Source organism: Diuraphis noxia, unplaced genomic scaffold, assembly GCF_037042655.1.
Source record: "Diuraphis noxia isolate RWA-SAM2 unplaced genomic scaffold, SU_Dnox_SAM2 contig0003, whole genome shotgun sequence".
NCBI lineage: Eukaryota > Metazoa > Arthropoda > Insecta > Hemiptera > Aphididae > Diuraphis > Diuraphis noxia.
Genome location: NW_028301713.1, coordinates 81,212,485 through 81,237,099, shown reverse-complemented (window position 1 = coordinate 81,237,099; position 24,615 = coordinate 81,212,485). Strand labels below are relative to the sequence as shown.

The window sequence follows — 24,615 nt, the reverse complement described above, 5'->3', positions numbered from 1 at the left end:
AAAATGATATTAATATAAAAGTTGTACATCCATTATCTATGCTAAATAAATACAAATAAATAATATTATTACTTTAATATCGGTAATATATGACACGAAGACAATGCTTTTACATGATTTTATTAAGGTCACAAATCCTGAATAATAATCCTGAGTTAACGTGTAAAGTAGTAATATAGATAAACTATTTTTCTAAATTCACCAATAATAAACAAAACTATGTGTATCATTAATATAAATTTTTTTTTTTAGCATTATAGACCATTTAGGCCCTTTGCTGCCAATATCAAATTCTTCCACTCTTCTCTATTATATGCATGCATTAGGTCTCCATGCCAATCTGGTCTTAACTCCTGGATATCTCTTTTGACTGCATCTATCCAACGCTGCTTCGGTCTGCCACGAGGTCTTTTCCTGTTCAAGTTGTTTACAAGTACCTTCTTGACAATACTATTATCCGCTCTCCAAACGTGACCAGCCCACTCCAGTCTAGTGCCTTTTACAAATTGTACCATATTTCCTTTTCCATATAATTGTTGTATTTGTTCGTTTGACCTTCTCTCCCACACTTGGGTATCAGGATTATATACGGGACCATAGATTTTTCTTAACACCTTCCTTTCAAATATATTAAGTTTATTCTCATCTCCTGCTGTTGTAGCCCAAGTACAGCATGCATAAGTTACAACTGGTCTAAGGTACGTAGTATATAGCTTCTCTTTATTTTTCCTAGATAATCATTTTGACCTAAACAGATGTGACATAGCAAAGTAACATCCATTCCCAGCTTTTAAACGGAGTTTTATTTTATTATGCATACAGTTTCTATTATTTATGTTGACTCCGAGATATTTGAAGTCATGTACTTGTTGAAATGATATCCCATAGACTTCCAAGTCTGAATCATCTTCATTATCTCGTGCTTCTCTTGTCATGAACATATATTTGGTCTTCTCCTGGTTTATAGACAACCCTATATGTTTGCATACTTTCATTAGATCTGACATACTGTTTACGGTATCTTGCTTCGTATCACCTAAAATTAATATATCATCCGCATATGCTAGTAGGGAATGGTTCTCATTTAATTCCATTATCTGTCGTCGTAGCATTAATATAACTTAAAAGAAATTAATAATTACCAGACAAATTAGCATATTATAAAACAGGAATTTTTCATACCATTTCAGGTTAATAAACGAGGAATATCACTAAGTCTGTGGTGTTATTACGAACGGTTTTTAGTTTATACTATGTATACTTAAGCAATAAATTAGAGAATGTTTTATCTCTGAAATAATACATTTTTTATGGTCTCTCTTTACTGAAAACAGTGCCATAAGCCCATAATTGTCAGTGACGTAGGCGCTTAGTATCCTTAGTTAGGATAATTATAGATCGTATCTAATATCTAGCCAATCAGTTTGATTTGAAATAAATTATTATTTTATAATGATTAAATCTATTGACATTATTGTTCCTGATCCGATTGTGTTTTTGATACCTTCCTGAAACCGAACTAATTATTTAAAAATTATATTTTGATTTGGAATAAAATTTGCTTGCACCTCTCCGAACACTTAGTTTTGGCACTGTTTGGAAATATATAGTTACAGTATACATTGAAACGCTTGACCTGCGATTCGATTATTCGATATTTATAATATAGGTATACATATAGTATTAAGCTATAATATTATAACAGCCGTACAAACGGAAATTGTATAGGTATTATTTCAAACCGTTTGTACTTGACCGTTTAGAATAGTATTCTATCAATACATTATAACAGTGAAATATAATTTTTCATTTGGTATGGATGAAATATTGCATGCTATTTGGGTGGTGGGTCATATATTCGATTTTCAGAGTTCATTTGACAATGAATCAGTCATACATGTACCTTCTAATATATTGTGAAAAGATTATTTTATATTATATTTTAAGAATTATGGTTACAACTTTTCTTCAAAAACAATCAATGGAGCTTGAATGAGATACTAGTCTATGTTATCAGCCATGTAAGAATACTTTTTTTTAATTATTAAATTGAACAATAATTCTGATATAAACCATGAGTGTATAAAATAAATAATAATTAGATGTATACTTAATTTAACATTTTTGAATAGTTAAAAACGGTCTAATTATAAGTATTCTATGAAGATTTAAAGTCCTGTGCATTGATAAAAAAAATTATATAGGCCATATAATAACCGAAGACCAAAATCAATCATGAACATAACGGTATTGGGAATGGTCATAGCAACCTCTGTTGTAACGCTACTATGTATACGATTCGGTATGATAGTGACAAAAACTTCGATTCTGGCAGGTAATGCTCATCAACCGACCGATGACAGATCAATCACCGACAACCGTGGGAAGCTTCTAATAGCACCCATTTCACCTGATACTGTCATAGACCTAAACACGACTGACTACTCTATTTCTCGAGATCAACAAGGGACGAGGATTAGCCTTCCGGGCTATAATTTAATGGTATCTGAAAATCAATCACTGACAAATTCTTTGTCCTTCAAACATTTGCAGCAGGATAATGGTGGATCTCTATCAGACATAGGACTAGTCCAAGCCGATGGTTATTTAGTCGAATCATCGACATCTAAGATTGTGGCTCGACCACTAGATCTCCGAAACACGTCAAATCAACACAACGGAAACGGTAACATCACGGCCATAGGCGACAACAGTGAGAGCAATAATGAATATTTAACTGTCAATACTAACATGCATCAGATAAATGGCAGGTAAAAATCTACATAAGACTCATAATTTAATTTGGTAGGTTAAGGTAGGATAAGGATCCCAACTACTCTATTTCGCTATAGAGTAATATGCTATTATTATTAATAAATACTATATTTCAATAGTAATACATTAACATACTAGTCAACATTAACAATATTAAAGACAAAATATAAATTTTCAACTAAAATGATGCGTAAGTAGTTAAAATCTGATCACAATATAAAATGCCATAGGAAACAATTTTGATTTAATCTCGAAGTACTTATTAAAATTGTTTTAGTTATTTATTTGAAAATGAAGTGATCGTTACAATAATATACAAATAGGAATGTTTGCGTAAAATATCAGTAGGTAGGTAGTTTTTCTTGATTAATATTTAGTTATATTTAAAATTTATCTCGTAATCATGACAGTTACAATTAAACTAAAATAAACATGAGATATTGTATAGGTTGTGAATATTAAATTAACATTCGTTTACCTTATAAAATGAGATTTTTTTTGAAAAGTATAGTTAGTAAACTCTAAAATTTATTCTAAACTAAATTAGTTTTTCTTTTAATTAAATATAATTCATTAAATAGATATTAGGATATTTAAAAAAAAAGTTAAATTGATCGATAAATATTTTATCACAATTCATTTATTATCATAAAAAATAAATTATTTAAAAAATAAAATCAAAGTTGTAAAATAAATTGTACACAAAAACCTGCCAAATTAATTAAGTCATATCACTGTGAAAAACGATTCATTAAAAATATTTTTGCCTTGGCGGATAAATATATTTGATTTTTAATTATTTAGAAATATAAATTCTTATATTTTTATTTTTATAACGAAACTGAAAGTATCAAATAGGCGTACTCAAAAATTCATGTTTTGCTTATCCTATAAGGGTTAATTTATTGAGATTTTACTACAATGTAGGTACAGTAATCTAACTAAACATATTACTATTCTTTATACATACCATTATTCATTATTTTAAAACTTAATACATTTATATTTAGACAAACAATATATTATTAAAATAAAATAAAATAAAATAAAATTTTTTATTTATTTTTTGACAGGCAAATCAGTCGAAGAAAAATAAATCACAATCATCAATTGAATACGGCAAAATACTATACGATTGCGGACAATGACGGTTCAAATGGATATAAAAATGCATACGATTTAACTTACAACATGGGTGGCTATGGACACAAAGAATATGATGATCGACCCGAACAGGCGCAAGGGTCATTGTGGTCGGGATCGAGTGGTAGTTGGGAACCACCACCATACGGAGAAGGAGAAGGATATTTAGTTGATCAAGATCACACTCGCAAGCCATTAGATCGACCATCGAGTAGCCTGACTAAGAATGATCTAAGCCCATTGCCAAACTACGTTAGTTGGAAAACAATCAGCATGTTGATGCTTTTCAAACTCGTCTTTGGCAAACTACAGGCAATTGGTTTCTTAAACACATTAATTCAATTAGCATTCTCTTTCAAACTATACATGACAGCGGTATTCTTTAATTTTCTGTTAATAATGAAACTCATGAAGTTTTTCAATATTCTATTATTACCAATGTTGTTGGAACGGCTGTTGCCATTATCCATGATGCCAGCACAAGTATTAGATTTGTTGAGACGAATGAACGATAGTAATATACCTGCAGCCAATCAAAATGGAGGATTACTTCCAAATCGACCTGGCGGGATATTTCCCAGTCAATCGGATGGAACACGGCCGAATCAGCTACCTTATCAGCCGGGAGCCATCACACCAGGTAGTACACAGCGGAAAATCATGGATAGAGCAACGGGTAAATACATCCCAACAAGTAAAACTACAGTGGTCGATTACAATATCGCCAGTAAAACAAACGATTCGCTTTTAAAACTTGAAGATAAACATTTAACTGACGTACAGAGTGACGAGTCAACACAGTTATCAGATCCTACATTAGACATTTTTCAAAAGCTGTTGGACTCAGAAAAATGTGTGGAAAGAATAGCTTGTCGAATTTCTGTGGCCGAGAAGACAGGAAACGTACCCATTTGGGTTAATTGGTAAATACTTACTGATCTTATTGTCCACCATAACAATAATAAATATCATTATGCTTAATTTGTTTTATTTTAGGGTGTTAAATCACTTACAAAAGATTATTTCCAACGATAAACTTGAATCATATCTCAAGACGTATAAAAATGTAAACGATGAAATTCATGCCAAGTCTTCAGTTCCAGATAATTATGTTACATGGTGCTTGGAACGTTACAACTGTAATAGTAGTGGTAATACAACACACGTGTCAAACGCAAGACAATGATATATTTTGATGTTGTGATAATTTATTTCAAATGTATTGGTAATAAGTATTGTATGCGTAGCATTATAAACTATTTTGGTCTGTTAATTTTAATATGCCAAATATGTTTTGAGTTTGGCAGTATTTAAATAATATGGTAGTCTATTAATATTTAATAATAAAATGTATATAATATAATTTAAAAAAATATAATATTAATATAGTTAACTATTTAATATTGTAAGCTTTATAAATGTTATAATTTATATATTAAAAATATTCAGAATTTCTGGTCATTTGAACACATAATTTACCACAACGATGAAATTTGTTATGCATCTACTATCCAATCGCCTTTCTTTTGTACTAATACTTTTATTAACTATAATTTAATTATGATTTAAATATTTAATCTTTTAAAAGGTATAATATTTATTTTATATATGATACTTCAATTTGGCCTTAAGATATCAAGAGATCTTTGTTCAACATTTATAAAATATTGCGAAATATTAAATTTTGTGAACTTTAGCTTAAACCTACTTTAAACAAATGCTAAATATTACACCAAAAATGTATATTACCTGTTTTGTTTCCCAAGGATAAGTAATGTTTTTCAAAATTTTATTCTACATATTACTGATAATTTTTCGTACAGCTAATATACAACAATTTCGTGTCACAATGTTAGTTATTGAACTTCTCCGAAACGGCTTGACCGATTTTCATTAAATTGTCTGTGTATATTTGGTAGCTCTGCAGAGAATACGTTTAAAGCTAATTTAAAAATGGAATTGATCACCACCGGGAGGTGCTCAAAGAAGAATTTTGAGGTTTACGATAGAAATTTTTGTTTTTAAATCGTGCATTGAATTTTAAAGCTATGGTAATAATTATTATTGGTGGCCAGAGTTATAAACGGTTGCTATTGATTAAAGGAGAAATACTTAGTACAAATTAGTATTTTAAAGTAGGTTGAGTTGGACTAATAGCCGATAATATATGGATTTTATACCAAAGTGGCTGAATTGCACTTACTGCTGTGAGTTATATCCAAAAAGATTTGAAAAATTACAATTTTCAAAAAAGGGTTGTCATATTTTAAGGGCAAAGTGCACGGGGTCAGCTAGATTTACGATAGAAATTTTTTTTATTAATGGTTCCTAGTGGTCATAGGATTTAAGAATAATATTCATTTATTATATTTATTATTATTATTATTATTTTTAATTTGAATATACAAGTACGAGTATCATATTTGTTTGTGTCATAAATAATGCCAGCACGCCAGACATCGGCGATGGAAAAGTAGCTTTACATGAAAATACTGGATGCATAAAATTGGGAAACGATTTCTACACAATCATTAATTCTCAAAATTATCTAATTAACCAGATATTTCCCGATATACTCACACAATATTTCGGATAAATGTTTTTAATAAAAATCGTTTTTATAATTAGATTTACATATTGGCTTATTTGATTTTATCTAAACACAATTTTTTTTCAAATTTCAAATTTTTGTTTTCAGTATGAAAACTGTAATTCTGTCTATATTATTTGTGTATTATAAGTGACTATAAATTATAAATAACAAAAAATGTATAGATTGATTAAAACAAAAGTTTGACTATCATGTCTTCCTGTTTATATCATATTAAATATGAGTGTGTATCTAGAATGATTTATTTCACGTGGGACAATCATTATATAAAAAATATTAATGTTTTTAAATATAATATATATTTTTAAATGGTTTCAATTCTTTATACAACAACGTTTTAATTTATTTTAAATACATGTTTATATTTGTATAGGTACATTATACATTTAAAATTCTTTTAAAACAATCTAAACTTTTGTTATTTCCTTACTATTCGTACACAAAGTGGTATTTTGACAAAGAAATACATTTGATCACTAAAAAATTCAAGAGTACTTAATGCGATTTTTAGAAGAAAAATAAAGAGTGAAATATGTTTAATAAATAAAAAATTAAGATAATAATACTAAAAATATAAATAATGTTATAGTTAGATATGGGAAAATATGAAAAATGTAATATAAGTAGATTAATAATTTTAAATACGTTTATATGTAAATGCTATTCATCAATAAATGATGGCAGCAGAGGAGTAGTGTTGTGTAAACAGACCCTGCTCTGTTATCTGTTCTAACTGGAAAAAAAATTATTATAAGCAACTAAAATAAAGAAAAATAATTTTTGTTAGATGTGTGTAAAAATAGCAAAAAATAGAAAAAAATAAAAGGTATTGAGATTATAAAAAAAAAAATTGATATAGTAGGTAGAAAGATAATTATACCTTTTGACTACATACAGTACATACATACTACGACTATACATTCGTATAGGTATAATTAGAACATGAATTTAAAAAAAAAATTATAAAATTAAATGATTGGCATTTAAAACAATGTATGGTAAAACAAAATATCTTTTTACTTCATGTGGGTATAATATTTGCATACACTTACCACTTACGTAAGCATAATTGTATTTTTTACTCGTATAAGCACAATAATAATATGTTCATTGAATGATGAATGAGTATATAGATATGTAGCTAAAGGATTTAACATTGGCCCAGCCATCCAAAATATATACAGGCCACGGCCACCCCATAATATTGTTGAAATACCCAAGGCTAACATAATTTTCATAATATTATTGAGTTAATGTTAGCGATAATATTAGCCCACCTACGTACCTGGTTGAGCAGGTTTAAAGTTTTATAGTCGGAGAAGCAATGTGGCAATGTGTGTAAAAAGGTCTATTCGTTGCCTTCCGTAATAAATACATAATATTATTTAATACTCGAGTAGGTACATAAGTCGTATAGTGTAAGGCAACATTATCACTACTCAATACATACTAACTTTCAATTACATACTCATAAATGTCATGGGTAAAAACCACAGAGTAGGAATATGATATATATATATATAATATAAAAACCATGTATCATAAATATTTATTGTACCTATCTAATTATTATCTCTTATTGTTATCTATATCATTATTTTCATCATCAGAAGATAAAATTCGTTGTTACATCGTTATTCGTTATGTTATCATAGAATTTATTGTAGACAAAAAAATTATTCGATATACATATATGCGAATATTATTACGCTATAAGTACAGTAGGTTCCTACTCGACCTGTACTTATTTAATAGTTTTAATGGTCATTAGTGTCACTACATATTATTTTATCCATTTTAAAGGTATAACTATACTAAGTCAAAACAGTTAGGTTAGAAGTTTATGAACCGTTGAGATAATATGTATGAACTGTAGTGTGTAATTTGAAACGGTGCAAAATTATTAATCATTAGCTATGGTAAAAATAACACAAATAATAAATTTAAATTATTCGGGTGGGGATCACAAAATATACACACAATATACATATTCACTAATAAACTAGGAATATACTTGCAGATTAAACAAAATATCTATAAGGTAAAGTGAGGGTGTTATTCTAATATTTGTACTATTAATTTTTTTAGGGATTTGAATTATCAATCTACATAATACAATAAGTTAATAGAACAGTACCAAATAAACCAATGGAACTTGAATGATATGCTAATCATTTCTCAACAATGTAAGTAAACCCTTTAAATAACATTGATTATATTATTTATAGCTATCATTAATATAATAATAAAAAATTTAATTAATTAAATTAATAGTTAAATATCCGGAAAGAAGGTTCATGTATTATTGATACATTATTACTATTAATCCTACGTTAAACTTATGATTGTATATACTCATACAGTATAATAATGTCTAAGATTTTATCAAATAAATCTGTGTTATTCTTATGGTTTGATTGACGTTTCTAAAACTATGTGGAGGTATTCATCTATTCTCGCAATAAACATCATTTTTATCGATACATTTCATAGTTTTGTCAAATACTCTATAAGTAAATAATACATAGAAGTGAAGAAACGTGAATGTACAAATAATCACTAACAATTTATTCATGTTATTAATCAGAATAAATATAACTAATCCCATTTAGAAATAAATATAACTATTGAAATCATTTTAAAAATGATCATAATATTATAAATTATTGATAATTATTGCAATAATATTGTAATAATATATTCTATATATTTTGTTTTCATATAAGAAGCTTATATATCTTGGAAGGCTACATAATGTGATGAATGTGTGTAAAAACTAATTTCTGAAAAATCTCTGACATAAAAAAATTGTCACATATTATTAAATATGTTCTTCATATTTTATAACAAACTAACTTCCTGGAGATAGAAAAAACCAAGATTATCATCCACATGTATCAGATAGTAATACCTACGTAAATAACATAACTTTTTTATCTTACGTTTAATTATTTACATTCAGAAATTTTCATTTTAAATTTATCAATAATGGTACCCTAACATAAGTGATTCAATCTTTTATCTAAATCTTCCAAGAAAGTCAAAATCGGTAAAGTATTTTTTGATTCTATAAGCCTCAGTCATATACTTTACCTTTTATATGCAACAGCTTGTAACCCGTAGCTTCTATCATAATACTATTACGAGCCGTCTATGATTCTAAAATTCGGTGTTGATTAATGATTAGTCAAAAACTGTATTAGCTAATTTCTTTTATACAATATTATGTCTACCGTTTTCACTACTTTGTTGCAATTAAAATAGTCTCGGTAATTTTTTGTCGAAATCGGTCGAGTGTTTTTTACTATATATATTATAAACCACAACCATACACTTTTCCTTCTATATTATATAATAGCTGTTATTCAATTTAACATCTATATAATACAAAAGCTTTAAATTATTCATAAATATTAGAGGAGTTTTCAACTACATTTTTTTAAGTGAGAACGGTGACCTACGAAATATAGTTGACATTTAAATGTCCATGTATAATATATATTAATAAATTTTATAATATGTTATATTTGGGAAATTACAAAATATTTATTTATCCTATAAAACACTCAATTTATGATTGTAATCTGACTAATTAATCAACTTTGAGCCTAGAATATGATAGCTAAGGTCAGGACATTTTGTCAGTAACTTCGTACCACCATATCATGATGCATTAACAAATGAAGATTTTTAAAATTCTTATTTTAAAAAAGTGATCATATAGTCACTCAATTATTTTAAGATTAACAATGGAAATGGAAATTTCTTTTCCTTTTAATTATTTCTATTGAATATGGATTATAATACTTATATATAGTAGAAATAAGTTTTTTTTTTTTACAAAAAAAAAATAAAAACTATTATCACAGAGTATACAATAACTGCATATTTGTTTATTTCTGATAATAATATGGTCTACCTGCGAGAAAAAAAAAGTTACTGACTACTATTCGCTGATTTAAATTTTTCTATTTCTTTTAATTTTTTATTACCATGACACGGAGTATTGAATAAGAAACTTAATGATGTTTGGATATAGTTTTGGGCAACAAAGTGCATTGGGTCAACTAGTATAAAACAAAATAATTAATATTAATGTCTTATTTTAATGACCATTCATTGTACTAATATTGCATATACAAAATACTGTCTTATATAAATAATATATGTTACAATGATTTATATGATACTATTATACAGGGTGATTTTTTTATCATGAACCACTCATTATTTCAAAAAGTATCAATGTTTTTTAAAATATTTTTTTACAAAGTTTCATATTGTTAAAAAAACAACGTTTTTATGAAAAAATTATATTTTTTAATATTTTTTATCCTTATAATTTTTTAAGTTTTTTACTTTTTTGAATGGCAACATAGAGTTTTAATTTCATATTCCAAAGCAGAATATTTTTCTAAGTATTTTGATACGTAAAAATCGAATTTTAGACGAGTAGTTCATGAGTTATAAGTATTTAAAGTTTAGACAAGCGGAGTAGTGGACAAACATTTTGCGGGGTAACCCCGTACCACTCCACTCCGCCAATCTAAACTTTAAATACTTATAACTCATAAACTACTCGTCCAAAATTCGACTTTTACGTATCAAAATACTTAGAAAAATATTCTGCTTTGGGATATGAAATTAAAACTCTAGGTTGCCATTCAAAAAAGTAAAAAACTTAAAAAATTATAAGGATAAAAAATATTAAAAAATATAATTTTTTCATAAAAACGTTGTTTTTTTAACAACATGAAACTTTGTAAAAAAATATTTTCAAAAACATTGATACTTTTTGAAATAATGAGTGGTTCATGATAAAAAAATCGCCCTGTATACCCGATTATAACAATAATATCAATCAACATTTAGCTCACGTGGTTAGAAATTACAGAAAAATCCTTAAAATAGATTTGTCCGATAATCAATATCAATTTTACAAAACATAATCTAATATAGAAATATGTAATAGGAATAATATAGTATTTTCATTGATTATAGAACGGATCTATTCTATAATGAATGGTATCATTTTTTTCGACAGCCTCTTTTTTTTTTAGATTTTGGGAGGGGTCATTGTTCCCATTCCCCCCTTTTCCGCGCCTGTAAAAATATCAACATTATCTATACTGATAAATAGTCAATTTTCGAGTATGTGAACATCTACTCAATGTAATCGACCGTATTGTCATTCAATTCTATTAGTAGAGTAACATAGGTTAAGTGAATAACTATAATTTTTCTTCTTCTCCTTCTGGTCATAATTCTTGGCCTTTTACTTTTTCCTGATACTCTTCTGAATGCCACAACCTTTGCCATTGTCAACTACATAATCTCATGATCGTTAAACGTAATATAAACTATAAAATTAGTCAAAAAACAGCAATAGTTGGATATGTGCACTTAATTGATAGTGTTGTAACCCAATTATAGTTTGGCAAGCCAATTGGATGCATTTTTTTCACAGGCCTCGATCCAATCAAAGACGAACACTTGCAGTTTGCATTAGGGTCACAATCATCATTTCACTAACGATTGCCGCAGTGACAGCAGTAAGTGCAATGTTTCTGTACGTGTTTTTCGGTCATAATACATCCGAAAAACCAACGTCGGCGGTCCACGATTTCGGGGATGATCGACCAGTGGCGAACACGCGGGAAGTGTCTGTGGAGCGGCTGATTCCCGAAAACCGGTCAGCCATGGAATACCTGCCACCAAACCGCCGATCAATGAACGGCCGTCCGTTAACGGCCATCGGGATCCAAACGCCATTAGCCGCTAGTGGTATCCATGACATGTTGGCAGGCCGAAATCGGTACCCAAATAATCATAGATATGGAAGCGGTGACGACAACTTGACATCCCCTGAAAAGTATGACGAAAGCGGCATCACATCTGACGCCGAAGCGCAGCAAAACAGCATTAGGTAATTTGATTGTATCGTAATATATAATATTCGGTCCTTCGATAAATCCGTATGACGTGAATCTTTTCATTCCACGTTTTCGTACAAACATCGTGATACGAAATAAAAAAATCATATGCATTTGGTTTAAACAAAAAATTATTTCTAAATATCAGACACCGCCCAGCACTCCAGCTACACAATCAATTATTATAAATCATAAATAACATTTATGGATTTGCTGCTTTGAACTAATTACAAATAACCTAATTTTAATTTGAAAAATACAATAATTTATTTATATCCAATAGTATCAAATACTGAAATACCTTTCCATTTAAAGACTCACTAAATTGTATATAAGTGGAAAGATTAGATTAAAAATAATTTAATTTCCTATTGATATAAGATATCAATTAATTAATTTATTATATTTAATAAATACATAATTATATATATACTTAATCCAACTTAAAAAAACAATTCATAATAATTTATATATTAGCATATACAATTCACTAATAGTTATAAATATATAATATTTTAATTGTAGTGAACAATTTTATCATTATACGATTTTGTATTTTATTATAAAAAGTAAATATTTGTTGGTTTTATTTAAGTAATTGTAGCATGATTATAGTACATTGTTATAACATTGATATGTTTGTTAACAGGCAAATAAATCACATTGACTATTCAAATTTGGAGACAGATAACTTGTCAACTGTAAAAGATGGGTCGACCGGATATCATGACACGGTAGACTTGACTTATAACACGGGTGCATATAGCAATACACAAACTGATAATCTAGTTGGAATGAATGAAATACACAAAGACTCGGGGGTGGAATTAGATCCATACTATTCAACTATTTATGGACCGTATTACAACAAACCATTTGGAAGTCAACCAGTTAAGGATCATCAACAACTAAGTATAGATTATAAATTACCAAGTAAGAGTTATGAACCTCCAACAAGCAATTATCAACTTCCAAATATAAATTATTTCACACCAACAGATATAATTTATCACCCACCTAGTATGAATTACAATAACCAAAACACTAATTATGAACCATTAAAAAATACGGTTCCACAGAAACCTGGAATACTGGAGACTGTGGAGAGCCCTCAAAAAAAGATAGAGACACCAATACCGAATACGAGTAGCGTAGTTGATTGGAGATTGATTGCTATATTTTCACTCATTAAGCTCGGAATGGTCAAACTAAAATCAATTGTTATTATAAAAATATTATTATTTCTTGTATTTAGTCTAAAATTATTATTGATCACAGTATTTTTCAAGTTCCTATTACTTTTTAAGTTCTTCAAGGCCATGATACTACCGTTCGTACCTATACTGCTATTGCTTACTTCCCTGATTTTCCCCATAATTTTGTCTTCATTATTTTCGATTCCTGGACGAATAAATCGATTTTTGTTTACTCCAAATAATTTAACAAGTCAACCAAATAATAATATGGTTCCAAATCTGTCCTCTATGATGCCAAGTACTTCGATTAATATGACACCAAGTATACCTGATACTTCAAGGCTAGTAAATGTTGTTTCCTCGTCCCTCGTCCCTCGACTTGGAAGTACGAGTAATACTCGATCTGCTGGTATCAACACACCAATAAATCAAAATGGTTCATCAACATTTGATCGTTACCTGGACCATTTATTACTAAACAAAAATGGTAGGCCATCAACTAAATCAGATACTTTGCATTTGCCTTATGGATGGCATTTTAAGTCTACGGAGGCATCGTACCCTATTATGGATTTTTTTTGGAAGACTATTGATTCAGAAAAATGTATGGAAAGAATAGCTTGTCAAATGGCTGTAACAAAAGAAGCAGGGGCGTTACCCATATGGATTAATTGGTAAGCTTAAATATTAAGTTTTTCTTTCATGTTAGTACTCAGTGCATTAACAGCCATACAACATAATAACATTACTACCCTTATATTATGTCCAATAAGTAAAATGAGAATAGAAGACAAAATTAATAAATATATTTATTTTTTTTTTAATTTGTATAAAATAAAGCATAATACACCAATATTATTTGTTTGATAAATAAATGATTTTTAATTTTATAGGGTAATGCATGGTTTATCAAAGGTCATTCCAAACAAAATACTCGAATTATATTTAAAGACGTATGATGATATAAATAATGCAATTCTTGCAAGTCATTCCATAAGAACCCCCGAGAATTGGAACTCATGGTGCTTAGAACATTATAACTGTAAAAGTACTAATGTTACACATGATACAGATGCATAATAATAATAATTTATTTTTAACAATAACTTAGCTAGTAATAAGACGTACCTAATGTAAAATGTATAGCAGTAAAATTATGTTATTTTTATATTTAATATTACATTTTATATGTAGTATACTATGTATCCATTTTATTAATTATTTAAACTTATATTAAAATTATATTTTATATTTGTGTATATTAATATGTATTTTAATGATTAAGTTCGTATTTTATATAATATATGATTAAAGTTAGTTATAAAAATACATAGATGGTATGGTTTTTTTATGATCTCGTGTTAAAATATTCAATGTAAAAAATTAAATGGTAACTGCAGTGAAAGAATGTAATAATTTATTTATTACATTCCAATCTGCAATCATCTTAGTTATATCTACTCATTTTTTAAACGGAAAACAATTTTTTTTAAATGGGGGAGAAGGTGATTGCGATCTGCTGTACTATAGATGTCAACATCTTTGAGTTAGTTACTGTTGAGACTAATTAATATTATGTTAAATTTAAATTCAACAATAACTTAATACTTCTATCCGAAATATGGTTCTGAACAAAAACGGTCTGTAAGCCTATACATATATTACACACTAAGCATATCTTATAATATATTTATATTGCTATTATATAAATATATATATATATATTTTATATATATTTTTTTATTTATATATTTTATATTTATATATATTTATATATATACATTTTTAACTGCCTATGGCATCTTTATTTAAACGAATAAAAGTCTTTATTCAAACATATAGTCTTAGACTGCTCGCTATATGTCAACGCAAGAAACATCCTCAACCAACCTTCAACGATGGAGGAAGCTCTAGGAGAACACAACACACACTTGATCCATACCTTCTTCAAATCCATCGGCATAGACACAAAAATTTAATGTTAAGATAGAACTACACTGCTAAAAATACAATGTAAATATTCAATATCACTGTAAAATCCACATATACCACAACTGTAATGTAATCTTAATTTAGAACTTAATTATTTACTTGTATATTTAATTATTAATGATAATGTAACCACAACCACAGGCTAATGACCTAGCTGTTGAAGCCTTTAACATCAATAAAAAAAAAAAAAAAAAGTCTTTATAAATACAATACGTTGTGAGTGTGTACAATATGATAATTTTTTAGTAATTATTTCTAAAATAACTACTTAAATATATATTGTACAAGAACATGTTTAGAGTTAATGAGATAGCCCCTTTCCTTAGCCTAAGTCGTATGGCTTTAGACGTTTGAGGCGCCTAATGTATTGCGAGTTGTCTAGGAGTTATTTAGCAGTTACATTGGGATGCGGCTCAGATTTTTTAACATGCTTGTTGGAAAACTTTTGATTTCTTCTTAGATGTATATTTTTATTAAATGTTCAAGTTTCGATGGATGATTTCATTCCTGTCGAACCGATATGCTGCAACAATGATACGAAGGGCAATATTATGACAGCGTTAGATTAACGATTTCGATGTTGGATTTGCTAGTACAACCCCAACGGTTTCTATGCCATTAGTCCAAATCGGTTCGATAATAGGAACATATAGAAGCCGTTTGTTTGTCAGATCTAATGTGGGATGTCTTCAACTAGCCAATAGCACATTTTTTTTTTTGATTTGTAATTTTTTATGACGGGCATGATGTTTCCAATTAAGGTGAGAATCCAGGTGCATACCGAAGTATTTAGCTGAATCTTTTTGTGTGATTATCGTGTGATCCAAATTTTCAATTTTTCATAATGTACCTATAGGTTACGTGTGCCAATTTATCGCTATTAATCTGGATTTTCTATCTTTTTGTTCAGTTCGAGATGTGATTGATTGATGTCTGTACGTTTTCAGTCGCAGTCTGTTGATCATTGCTTGTTGCTAAAATTGCAGTAAACATAGCTGTCATTGAGTTACAGTTGGTTCGGATGTCACCTGTGTAAATCAGATAAAGTCTATTACACTACCTTGTGGTACTCCTGCAGAAATTTTTTTTTTCAATTTGTTAGCGCATCTTCATGCATAACTCTAAATTGTCTTTCAATAAGATAAGATTCTAAGAGAGCGCACCAGGTGTGTGGGAGTCGTTCTCGTATTTTTATGCGTAATCCTTTATTCCAAACTTTGTTGAAAGTTTGGGCTACGTCTAAGTACACTCTTCAACAATATTTTTTTTCTTCTAATACTTTGCTATAATTACGTTAGTGACACGGTGAACTTTGTCAATAGTAGAATATTTATTCCGAAACCAAACTGATGGTGTGGTATGACGTGTCTTTCTTCAACAAGTGGTTTTAAGCGTTTAAGAAGAAGTTTTTCAAAGAGCTTTGACATGATTGGTAATAGCGATATCGATCTGAGGTTAGGTTACGAGATAGCTTTGTTCTGGTGGCTTGCCTGGTTTGAGTAACATAACCACTTCACACTTGTATCTTTTTCCATTGCTTAGAGAAGTATTCTTGTCGTAGATTCGCATTGTATATAATATTTGTTAAAAGAATAATCGCCTTTTTTGAAAACTCTTTAATTATGCGTGGGCTGATTTCGTCGAAACACAGTGCCTTTTAGGTTGATGTTGTAAATTTTTTGAGCGACTTCTAGAGGTTTAAAAAATCTTATTTTTTCTCTTGTTTCGTTGAGTGACTGACATTGTCTCATATAGAGTTCAGAAGCGATATAATTTGGTTGAAATACACTCTCAAGGTGTTGAGCATATACTTCTGCTTTATATCTTACTCATTACGTACCCAAGTACCGTCTATCTCACAAATAGGTGGCATATGAGTACGAGATATTTTGATGCGTCTTGTAGCTTTCATAATAAGTAATCAGTATCATTCGTTGCAGATAAACCACTCAGATAAGATTTAAATGTTTCGTTTTTCATTTCATTGATTTTGTAGTATAATACATTTATAGGTCCCACATACGAACCATTGCACACGTTTCTCAACTTCCCACACAATATCAAAGAAATCCTCGACGAAGGACAAACCCTAAACATCGTCAAGTTCATAACTATATGCAACATCGTGTAGGCTAATAACCGTAACTTTGGAAGCCTGTAACCTTTTAAATAATAATAATGAAAAAAGCATTTATAGGTGTGACAAAAATCTAAGATAATAAAAATCATATTTTTAATAAGTTTTAATAAATCATTAATACCATAAAACTGTGATAAAAATTTGACTATTTTGTATAATTTATCATATTGATAACATTATTATTGCGTTTGGATAAATAATGGTGGTCTATATATCAGTTGTCCATTATTTTATTATAATATGATCATAAAATAATTTCTATATAATAATATATAGTTATGCATCATGTAATGCAGTAGGAAATTCATTCCGTAATTTAATTTAATTTAATTAATATATTTTGCCGGTTTATTTAATTGTAAAGGTAAAATGAAATATTTTAAATGCAGGTCCTTTTAATTTGATTAATATTTTTTTACAGCTTATGGAACTTATTATCTATTATAGCGAACATTCTAAAAACATTTTTACTCGCATTAACAGCAAAAAATAATTGTATCAAATTGTCTGTAGTACCCTCTCCTTCCAACACCTTTTCAAATTAAAATATTTGTTTCTATATGCACCTGTATGAAATTACACTCATCTCGTAGAAATTAATAATGACTTTGTAGGTCAATAAATTGACAAATCAAGAAAATATATTTTACTAACAAAATTATACTCAGAAACGTGTCGTTTAAGCGTATTGAAAGCTTCAGTGGAATTTAATAATATTTAAACTAATAGTTCTCAAAATAATAACTATTGAGTGTCACGCCACAAAAGATGAATCAAATAATTAAATTCAGCAATATTATTATTAAATTGTAATATCAGATTAATGTATCAACTCTTTCACAATCACACGAAATCAAAAGTTAGTAAAATAATGTAACATTTTTGTATTTAACTATTGATCAATGATTTAACATGAACTGTTCGTTTGTTATAGTTGTCATAAACTGTATAAAACGACACATTTTTCAGTATCAAAAGAATAAATTTAATTTTACTAATAAGTATTTTAGGATTCTATAATGTAGTCCAAAATAAATATGTCAATAGGGAAGTATTAAAGATGCTCTATCAACTTAATCATAATATTATTGTACCTGTATAAAATATTATAAATTTATAACCAATATACCTATATTATCCTATTTATTATAATATTATCTTTTATCCATTACAAACAAAAATATGTTTGTAAATACTACCTAATAATATGTGAAGACGGCCAAGTCACATATTATACATATTAGTTAGTATATACTTATATTCGTGTAAAAACAATTTACTGAATAGGTATGTCTTGCAACATTTGTAACGGTGTCTCAAATTATTATTTATTAGGTATGGTAAGAATAATAGACTATACACAGTTGAGAACTATAAATATGCTTATTTAAATTCGTATTTATAAAGTGTTAGTTTGATGCAATTCATGGAGTGAATAGAACATAATATACTGTGTTATTATGATTTTTAGACCTTGTGAAGAGTATATACTCAAATACTTATTCTTCAACTCAAGATTACAACATAATACATAGGTGGCTGGGATACTGCGTCCTACTTATAAGCAATGTAAGTTTCAATTGAATAATAACTAGTAATATGTTGAACAGAAATACCTATTATTTTTAATATACTATGGAAAGTTATATAACAATTTGACTTTGATTATGAACAAAAATTTCTAATAAATAAAACTTGACATTTTAAATGTTTACAGTATGATGGTAAATGTTAATTTATTGTTTAAAACTACAATGTAAAAATGATTACTCACGATTATTGTTCATTAATTAACAATTATTAGATGAAAAAAATTTAAAAAACGCCAATTTATTATCTGTTTACGAATAATATTACCAACGAAATATTTATGATTATATTATCATCATTCATCATAATATTATGACTATCTTTTTTGCCTATTCACGGGGTATTTAGCTTACCTACTGATGGGTAATAAGTAACAACAGTGAGGTCTGTTTGTTTAGTTTATTCGGTCACATGCGTTATAAATTAAACTATTATATATTCATGTGTTATAGGCCCGATTCCGATCGACAACACAACTGTTTTGGAGTCGTCATGAGAATACTATCGGCGGCATTCTTGATATTTACCATCACCATGGCATTCGTGTGGGTCCGATCGTGTCAGATGACAGCTCAGGGTTTGGTTAATCACACGACTGGCAATGAGCTGGTAGCAGGAGACCATGGACTTACGTTAATGTCAAATACTACAAATATGATGCGAGAACAAGAGCGAGTGTGGAATGCTACGTCAGTATTAATTCAAGAACCAGCTAGAGAACAAGCGCTGAGACACGGTCCACGTGCCGAATATTCGCTTGTCACTACGCTGTCTAGTAACGATGGTGTTGTATTTCAAGACAAACAATTCGAAACTGGGAAGTCGTTATCTAAAAATATAACTCCAATGTTTTTCAAACGGGGAAAATTGATAAAAAAAACACCTCATTCAATATATCAACATAACGACAATACCACCACTGTTGTTGATGAAAACTTAAATAACGAATCCAACAATTCACAAGTTATACATAAAATGTATATCAGGTGAGAAACTTCCTTCTATAGATTTTAGAGAATTGCATATTATCAGATTCAAATATATATATTTAAACAATTTAAGTATCAACGCAAGTGCACACAAGTGTTTTTAGTTTGCACTAATGTGTATATGTAATATATGTATTATACTCGTATACACATGTTAGCCACTAAATTTTTTTATATTTTTAATATAAGTAAAACTATTTTTAACCAAAAAATAATTTTAAATAACCTATTAAGTGATATTTAAAATTTGGTATTTATCACTATGTTAAACTTGAAATTAAATTTTTCTCTGATGGGTGTAATGTAATTTAACAAAATCAGCGTTCAAATAAGATTTAAAACTTAAATGTAGGAGATTTATTTTATTATTATACAATTGTATGCAACTCTAATTCATATAAATTATTTAATTTGTTCGTAGGCTAAATCATAAGCAAATAAATAATAATGATTATCCTACTATACAAACAGATGAAACAGCAGAAGATACAGACAATAATCAAAATTTATATAAATTAACTTATGATGTTAACGAAAAAGGCTTTGAAGAAAACAAAAACTTAATAGATAGGAGTGGTTGGACAAGATTTTTCAATAAATCAGGACAAATTATTCCAGGAAGATTGTGGTTATTGGAAACGTCGGAAATAAGTGATCTTTCTGATCAACTCCCATTTATATTAAGAGCGCGCTACCAGAATAAAAAAGACATGACGGAGTACATGTTTAAACAATATAATGCAAATAGAAATCCTAAGACTCCAGAAAGACAATTATTGAAACATATTCCACCATCATATACAATTGATTACAAAACCCATCCAATTCTAGATACTAGACTAGATAGTTCGATCCTACAATCCCCTGAAGGTATCCCTGTTGTACAAAATAACAAAACGAGCTCATCGCAACCGAATGAAGTACCAATAACATACGAAGTACTCTGGCAAAGAATTGGTTTAATAGCTCTTATTAAACTTGGACTGGTCAAACTAAAAGTAATTGGTTTCATAAAATTCTTATTCCTTCTTCTGTTTAAGCTCAAATTTGTTCTCATAGTATTATTTTTAAAATTCTTTTCAACATTGAAGTTCATAAAATTCTCGAGCTTACCATTATTTTTTTTGCCGCTTGCAACAATTATTTTTCTCGTGACCATGAAAATATTCCCGGCATATTCATCGTTAATCTTAGATTTGAATAATCCGAGTACTATCTCAACTCTCAATACACCCATATCAAATAATGATATAGTAAAAAATCCTTCGAATGGAGCAACACAATTTATCAAGGAAATTATAAGTGTTCCAGGGGAAACAATAATAGTTCCTTCAGGCCAAACACAAACAGTAGTTGTCCCTTCAGGTCAAACACAGGTTATTCCAGCATCAAATATTCCACCTGATGTAATCGAGGCCTTTGACAATGTTGGGTTGCGGTATGAGCCATTAGAAGTAATGGATCCTACTTTAGACTTATTTCAGAAGGAATTAAATTCTGAAAAATGTGTCGAAAGAGTAGCTTGTAAAATTGCTGGGAAAGGAAAAACTGGAATCATACCATTGTGGATTAATTGGTAAGAGCCGATATTAAAATCATTCGTATTTATTTTATCAGAATAACATTGAATAAGTCGAATTTAAAATTTAAATAATATATTTATTCAATGCAAATATTTTCTGATAAATTCGTTTTAATAACTTATTAAAATAATAACATACCCCACATTTTACATTAAGTCCATCTCCGCGGAACCAATCAACTAAAATGTCCAGTTCAACCTTTGAGCTTTCGTTTGTGTTTCATTTGTGCTGATTTGTGCTGCAAATAATCTCACAAGTGTGCTCAAACAATTCCAAAATTATTAACAATTTACCCTGGTAAGTTCTTGTAAATCCCAAGTTGGGACGTGTTAACACACATATTTACAAATTATATTTAAAAATTGAACCACAAAAATATTTAATTTACATTTATTTTAATTTATGTTTCTATGACTTTAGATTTTCATACTGAATAATTTAATTTTAATCCTGATATCATACAATCTGTAAATGAGAACCACATAGTGAGTCTCGGCAATCTGTAATCTATGGATTGACTTTCCATTCAATGTAACGTTATATGTTACATACTAGTAACTTAAAGATTATCATTTTAGTGTATATCTGGTACGATGTACTTATAAGTGACAGATTACGAAGGGATACGAGAGTGTTTTTAAACAATGATCATATTTTATGTGTGAATCCTGTGAAGAACTTACTGTATTAACTAGCATAAATTGAGCACAAACAAAAGCCCAGGATATACTGAACTCAACATTTTAATTGGGAGATGACACGTGTCGAGATATAGATCTTTTAATATTAAATGATTTAATTTTATTTCACCTTTTATAGATCATACTTGATTTTATTAATATTACTAAATGATTTGTTTGATTTTAGGACCCTACATCGAGCGTCAAAACCTTTCACTAACGATAAATTATTATACTATCTCAAAGTATACAACGATGTAATTAATGAAATTCATATGAAATCACCAAATCCAGATAATTGGGAAACTTGGTGCTTTGAACGTTATAATTGCGATAATACAGATACTCAATGATAATAATTATTGTTTGTTTATATTTGTTAAAATTTTTATTTATACATAAATCTATATAAAATTTAACAGTTGTTTTTAAACAAATATTTAATATAAAATAGTATCCTTTAAAAAATAGTTATTTTTATTATAATATTGTTAAAATATGTGGTTACATTTCGTTATTAATTAAAAACATGATGATATATTATCGATCTATAAGAAAATGTTGTTTGTTGTATGCAATCAAATCGGCTAATTAGATTTATTGTTCTAGTGTGACAAAGATCAATTTCAGTTTTGTCTAATTTAAACCCGTATTACCCGATGTTAAGTTCAAAATAAAAATAAGGTATATTACGTGTAGTACTATGACTATTATGTAATATTTATATTGAGGTCGAAAATGTCTCAAAAAATTTAAAATGTATTCAAAAAAAAAAATCTGAACAAAAAAAAAGCGTTTTAAAAAATGTTTAGCGGATGCCAACGTCATATTATTTATTAGCTTTATTTATTTATTGCAGTATGCCAAATTGCAGCCCTATCTGTCCAATAGTTTGAGCTGTGCGTTGATAGATCAGTTAGTCAGCTTACTGTTTTATAAGTACAGATTATTAACAATTACTCTAAGTCAAGTAACACAAATTAATTATTCTGACGTTAAGTATGTGTCATTTTCTGACTATTTTAAACAATATACTAAGACAATAATTTTAAATGTCAACAACTTATTAAAAACATAAATCGAGTGAAATAATTCGAAATTATAGATGAATTATAGTTGTACCTATAATTATATCTAGTAGGTAAGTGAGACAATCTATAAGTAGAGCCTATGTAATATATTGTTGATGCAATTATATTAGCAAATACCTTCCTATTTTCTTAAAATATGAGAAGACTTGGATTATTATATATTTTTTATAGAATGCACAAATCACAAATTACCGATCATATAATATCCATGTAATGATATCTTTTCCATGGCCACAAAATTTAAAATTGTGTAGAACTATACCTAAACATTATAAGACTATTTTGTTGTTTAAAAAATATAACAGTATTTATAATGGACATTATCGATACTCGCTAATCGTCTTTTTATATAATGTATACATTTCTGAATACACCATACGAAGCGGTACTGTAATATTTTTAATGACCCAAAATTACGGTTATATTATGGTAGATATAGTTAATACAGAGTGGGTGGAAATTATTCATTATATGTTTTTATATTTATTTATTATCTGTTAGTAATAAAATAAACCAAGTAAATAAAATATTTGCCATTTAGACTAGTACTTTGACTGGATTATTTGTTGAAAAATTATACAATTTTTATGATACAATTTTCATAAGACACTAATTAATCAATTATGTGAGTAAATATTTATAACTACTAGAAAAATGTTAAAAATATAATAATTGTATTGATTTTTAAGTCAAAGTTTTATATTAACACTTATAATTGTATTATGGATCAATGCCATTACGTGACTCGTGGATATATTATAATAAATTAATAACTTAATAGTTATACATTTATAATGTACACTGCTTTTTAAGTGACTACTAAATTATTTTAGTATAAATACATCTTTTAAATATCTTACCTATGTCAATGACACTGTGGTAGCGTGATGAA

General features: G+C 28.3%; 4 protein-coding genes across 4 annotated transcripts; 3 read left to right on the top strand and 1 right to left on the bottom strand.

Moving 5' to 3' along the window:
- Positions 1-737: 737 nt before the first annotated feature.
- Positions 738-1,094, bottom strand: LOC149057859 (uncharacterized). The gene has a single exon (XM_089223513.1). The coding sequence runs from the start codon at positions 1,092-1,094 to the stop codon at positions 738-740; it is 357 nt and encodes a 118-aa protein (XP_089079639.1).
- A 913-nt stretch (positions 1,095-2,007) lies between these two features.
- Positions 2,008-5,158, top strand: LOC149057858 (uncharacterized). The gene is made up of 4 exons (XM_089223512.1): positions 2,008-2,021; positions 2,205-2,771; positions 3,849-4,841; positions 4,915-5,158. Exons 1-4 carry the CDS (start codon positions 2,008-2,010, stop codon positions 5,102-5,104), a joined length of 1,764 nt encoding a protein of 587 aa, XP_089079638.1. The 3' UTR covers positions 5,105-5,158.
- Positions 5,159-12,003: 6,845 nt separating this feature from the next.
- On the top strand, positions 12,004-14,790 carry LOC149057857 (uncharacterized). The gene is made up of 3 exons (XM_089224122.1): positions 12,004-12,455; positions 13,112-14,332; positions 14,552-14,790. The coding sequence occupies exons 1-3, from the start codon at positions 12,091-12,093 to the stop codon at positions 14,736-14,738; spliced, it is 1,773 nt and encodes a 590-aa protein (XP_089080248.1). The 5' UTR covers positions 12,004-12,090; the 3' UTR covers positions 14,739-14,790.
- A 2,219-nt stretch (positions 14,791-17,009) lies between these two features.
- LOC149057856 (uncharacterized) lies at positions 17,010-22,985 on the top strand. The gene is made up of 4 exons (XM_089223511.1): positions 17,010-17,143; positions 19,833-20,366; positions 20,791-21,945; positions 22,820-22,985. The coding sequence occupies exons 1-4, from the start codon at positions 17,010-17,012 to the stop codon at positions 22,983-22,985; spliced, it is 1,989 nt and encodes a 662-aa protein (XP_089079637.1).
- The last annotated feature ends 1,630 nt before the right edge of the window (positions 22,986-24,615 follow it).

Excerpts from the sequence above, each read along its gene's own strand:
- LOC149057859 (XM_089223513.1), bottom strand. The coding sequence starts at position 1,094 with ATGGAATTAAATGAGAACCATTCCCTACTAGCATATGCGGATGATATA.
- LOC149057858 (XM_089223512.1), top strand. Across the intron at positions 2,772-3,848 it reads ATGCATCAGATAAATGGCAG|GCAAATCAGTCGAAGAAAAA; the intron begins GTAAAAATCTAC and ends ATTTTTTGACAG. Across the intron at positions 4,842-4,914 it reads GTACCCATTTGGGTTAATTG|GGTGTTAAATCACTTACAAA; the intron begins GTAAATACTTAC and ends GTTTTATTTTAG.
- LOC149057857 (XM_089224122.1), top strand. The coding sequence starts at position 12,091 with ATGTTTCTGTACGTGTTTTTCGGTCATAATACATCCGAAAAACCAACG. Across the intron at positions 12,456-13,111 it reads GCGCAGCAAAACAGCATTAG|GCAAATAAATCACATTGACT; the intron begins GTAATTTGATTG and ends GTTTGTTAACAG. Across the intron at positions 14,333-14,551 it reads TTACCCATATGGATTAATTG|GGTAATGCATGGTTTATCAA; the intron begins GTAAGCTTAAAT and ends TTAATTTTATAG.
- LOC149057856 (XM_089223511.1), top strand. The coding sequence starts at position 17,010 with ATGACGTGTCTTTCTTCAACAAGTGGTTTTAAGCGTTTAAGAAGAAGT. Across the intron at positions 17,144-19,832 it reads TTGTTCTGGTGGCTTGCCTG|GCCCGATTCCGATCGACAAC; the intron begins GTTTGAGTAACA and ends CATGTGTTATAG. Across the intron at positions 21,946-22,819 it reads ATACCATTGTGGATTAATTG|GACCCTACATCGAGCGTCAA; the intron begins GTAAGAGCCGAT and ends GTTTGATTTTAG.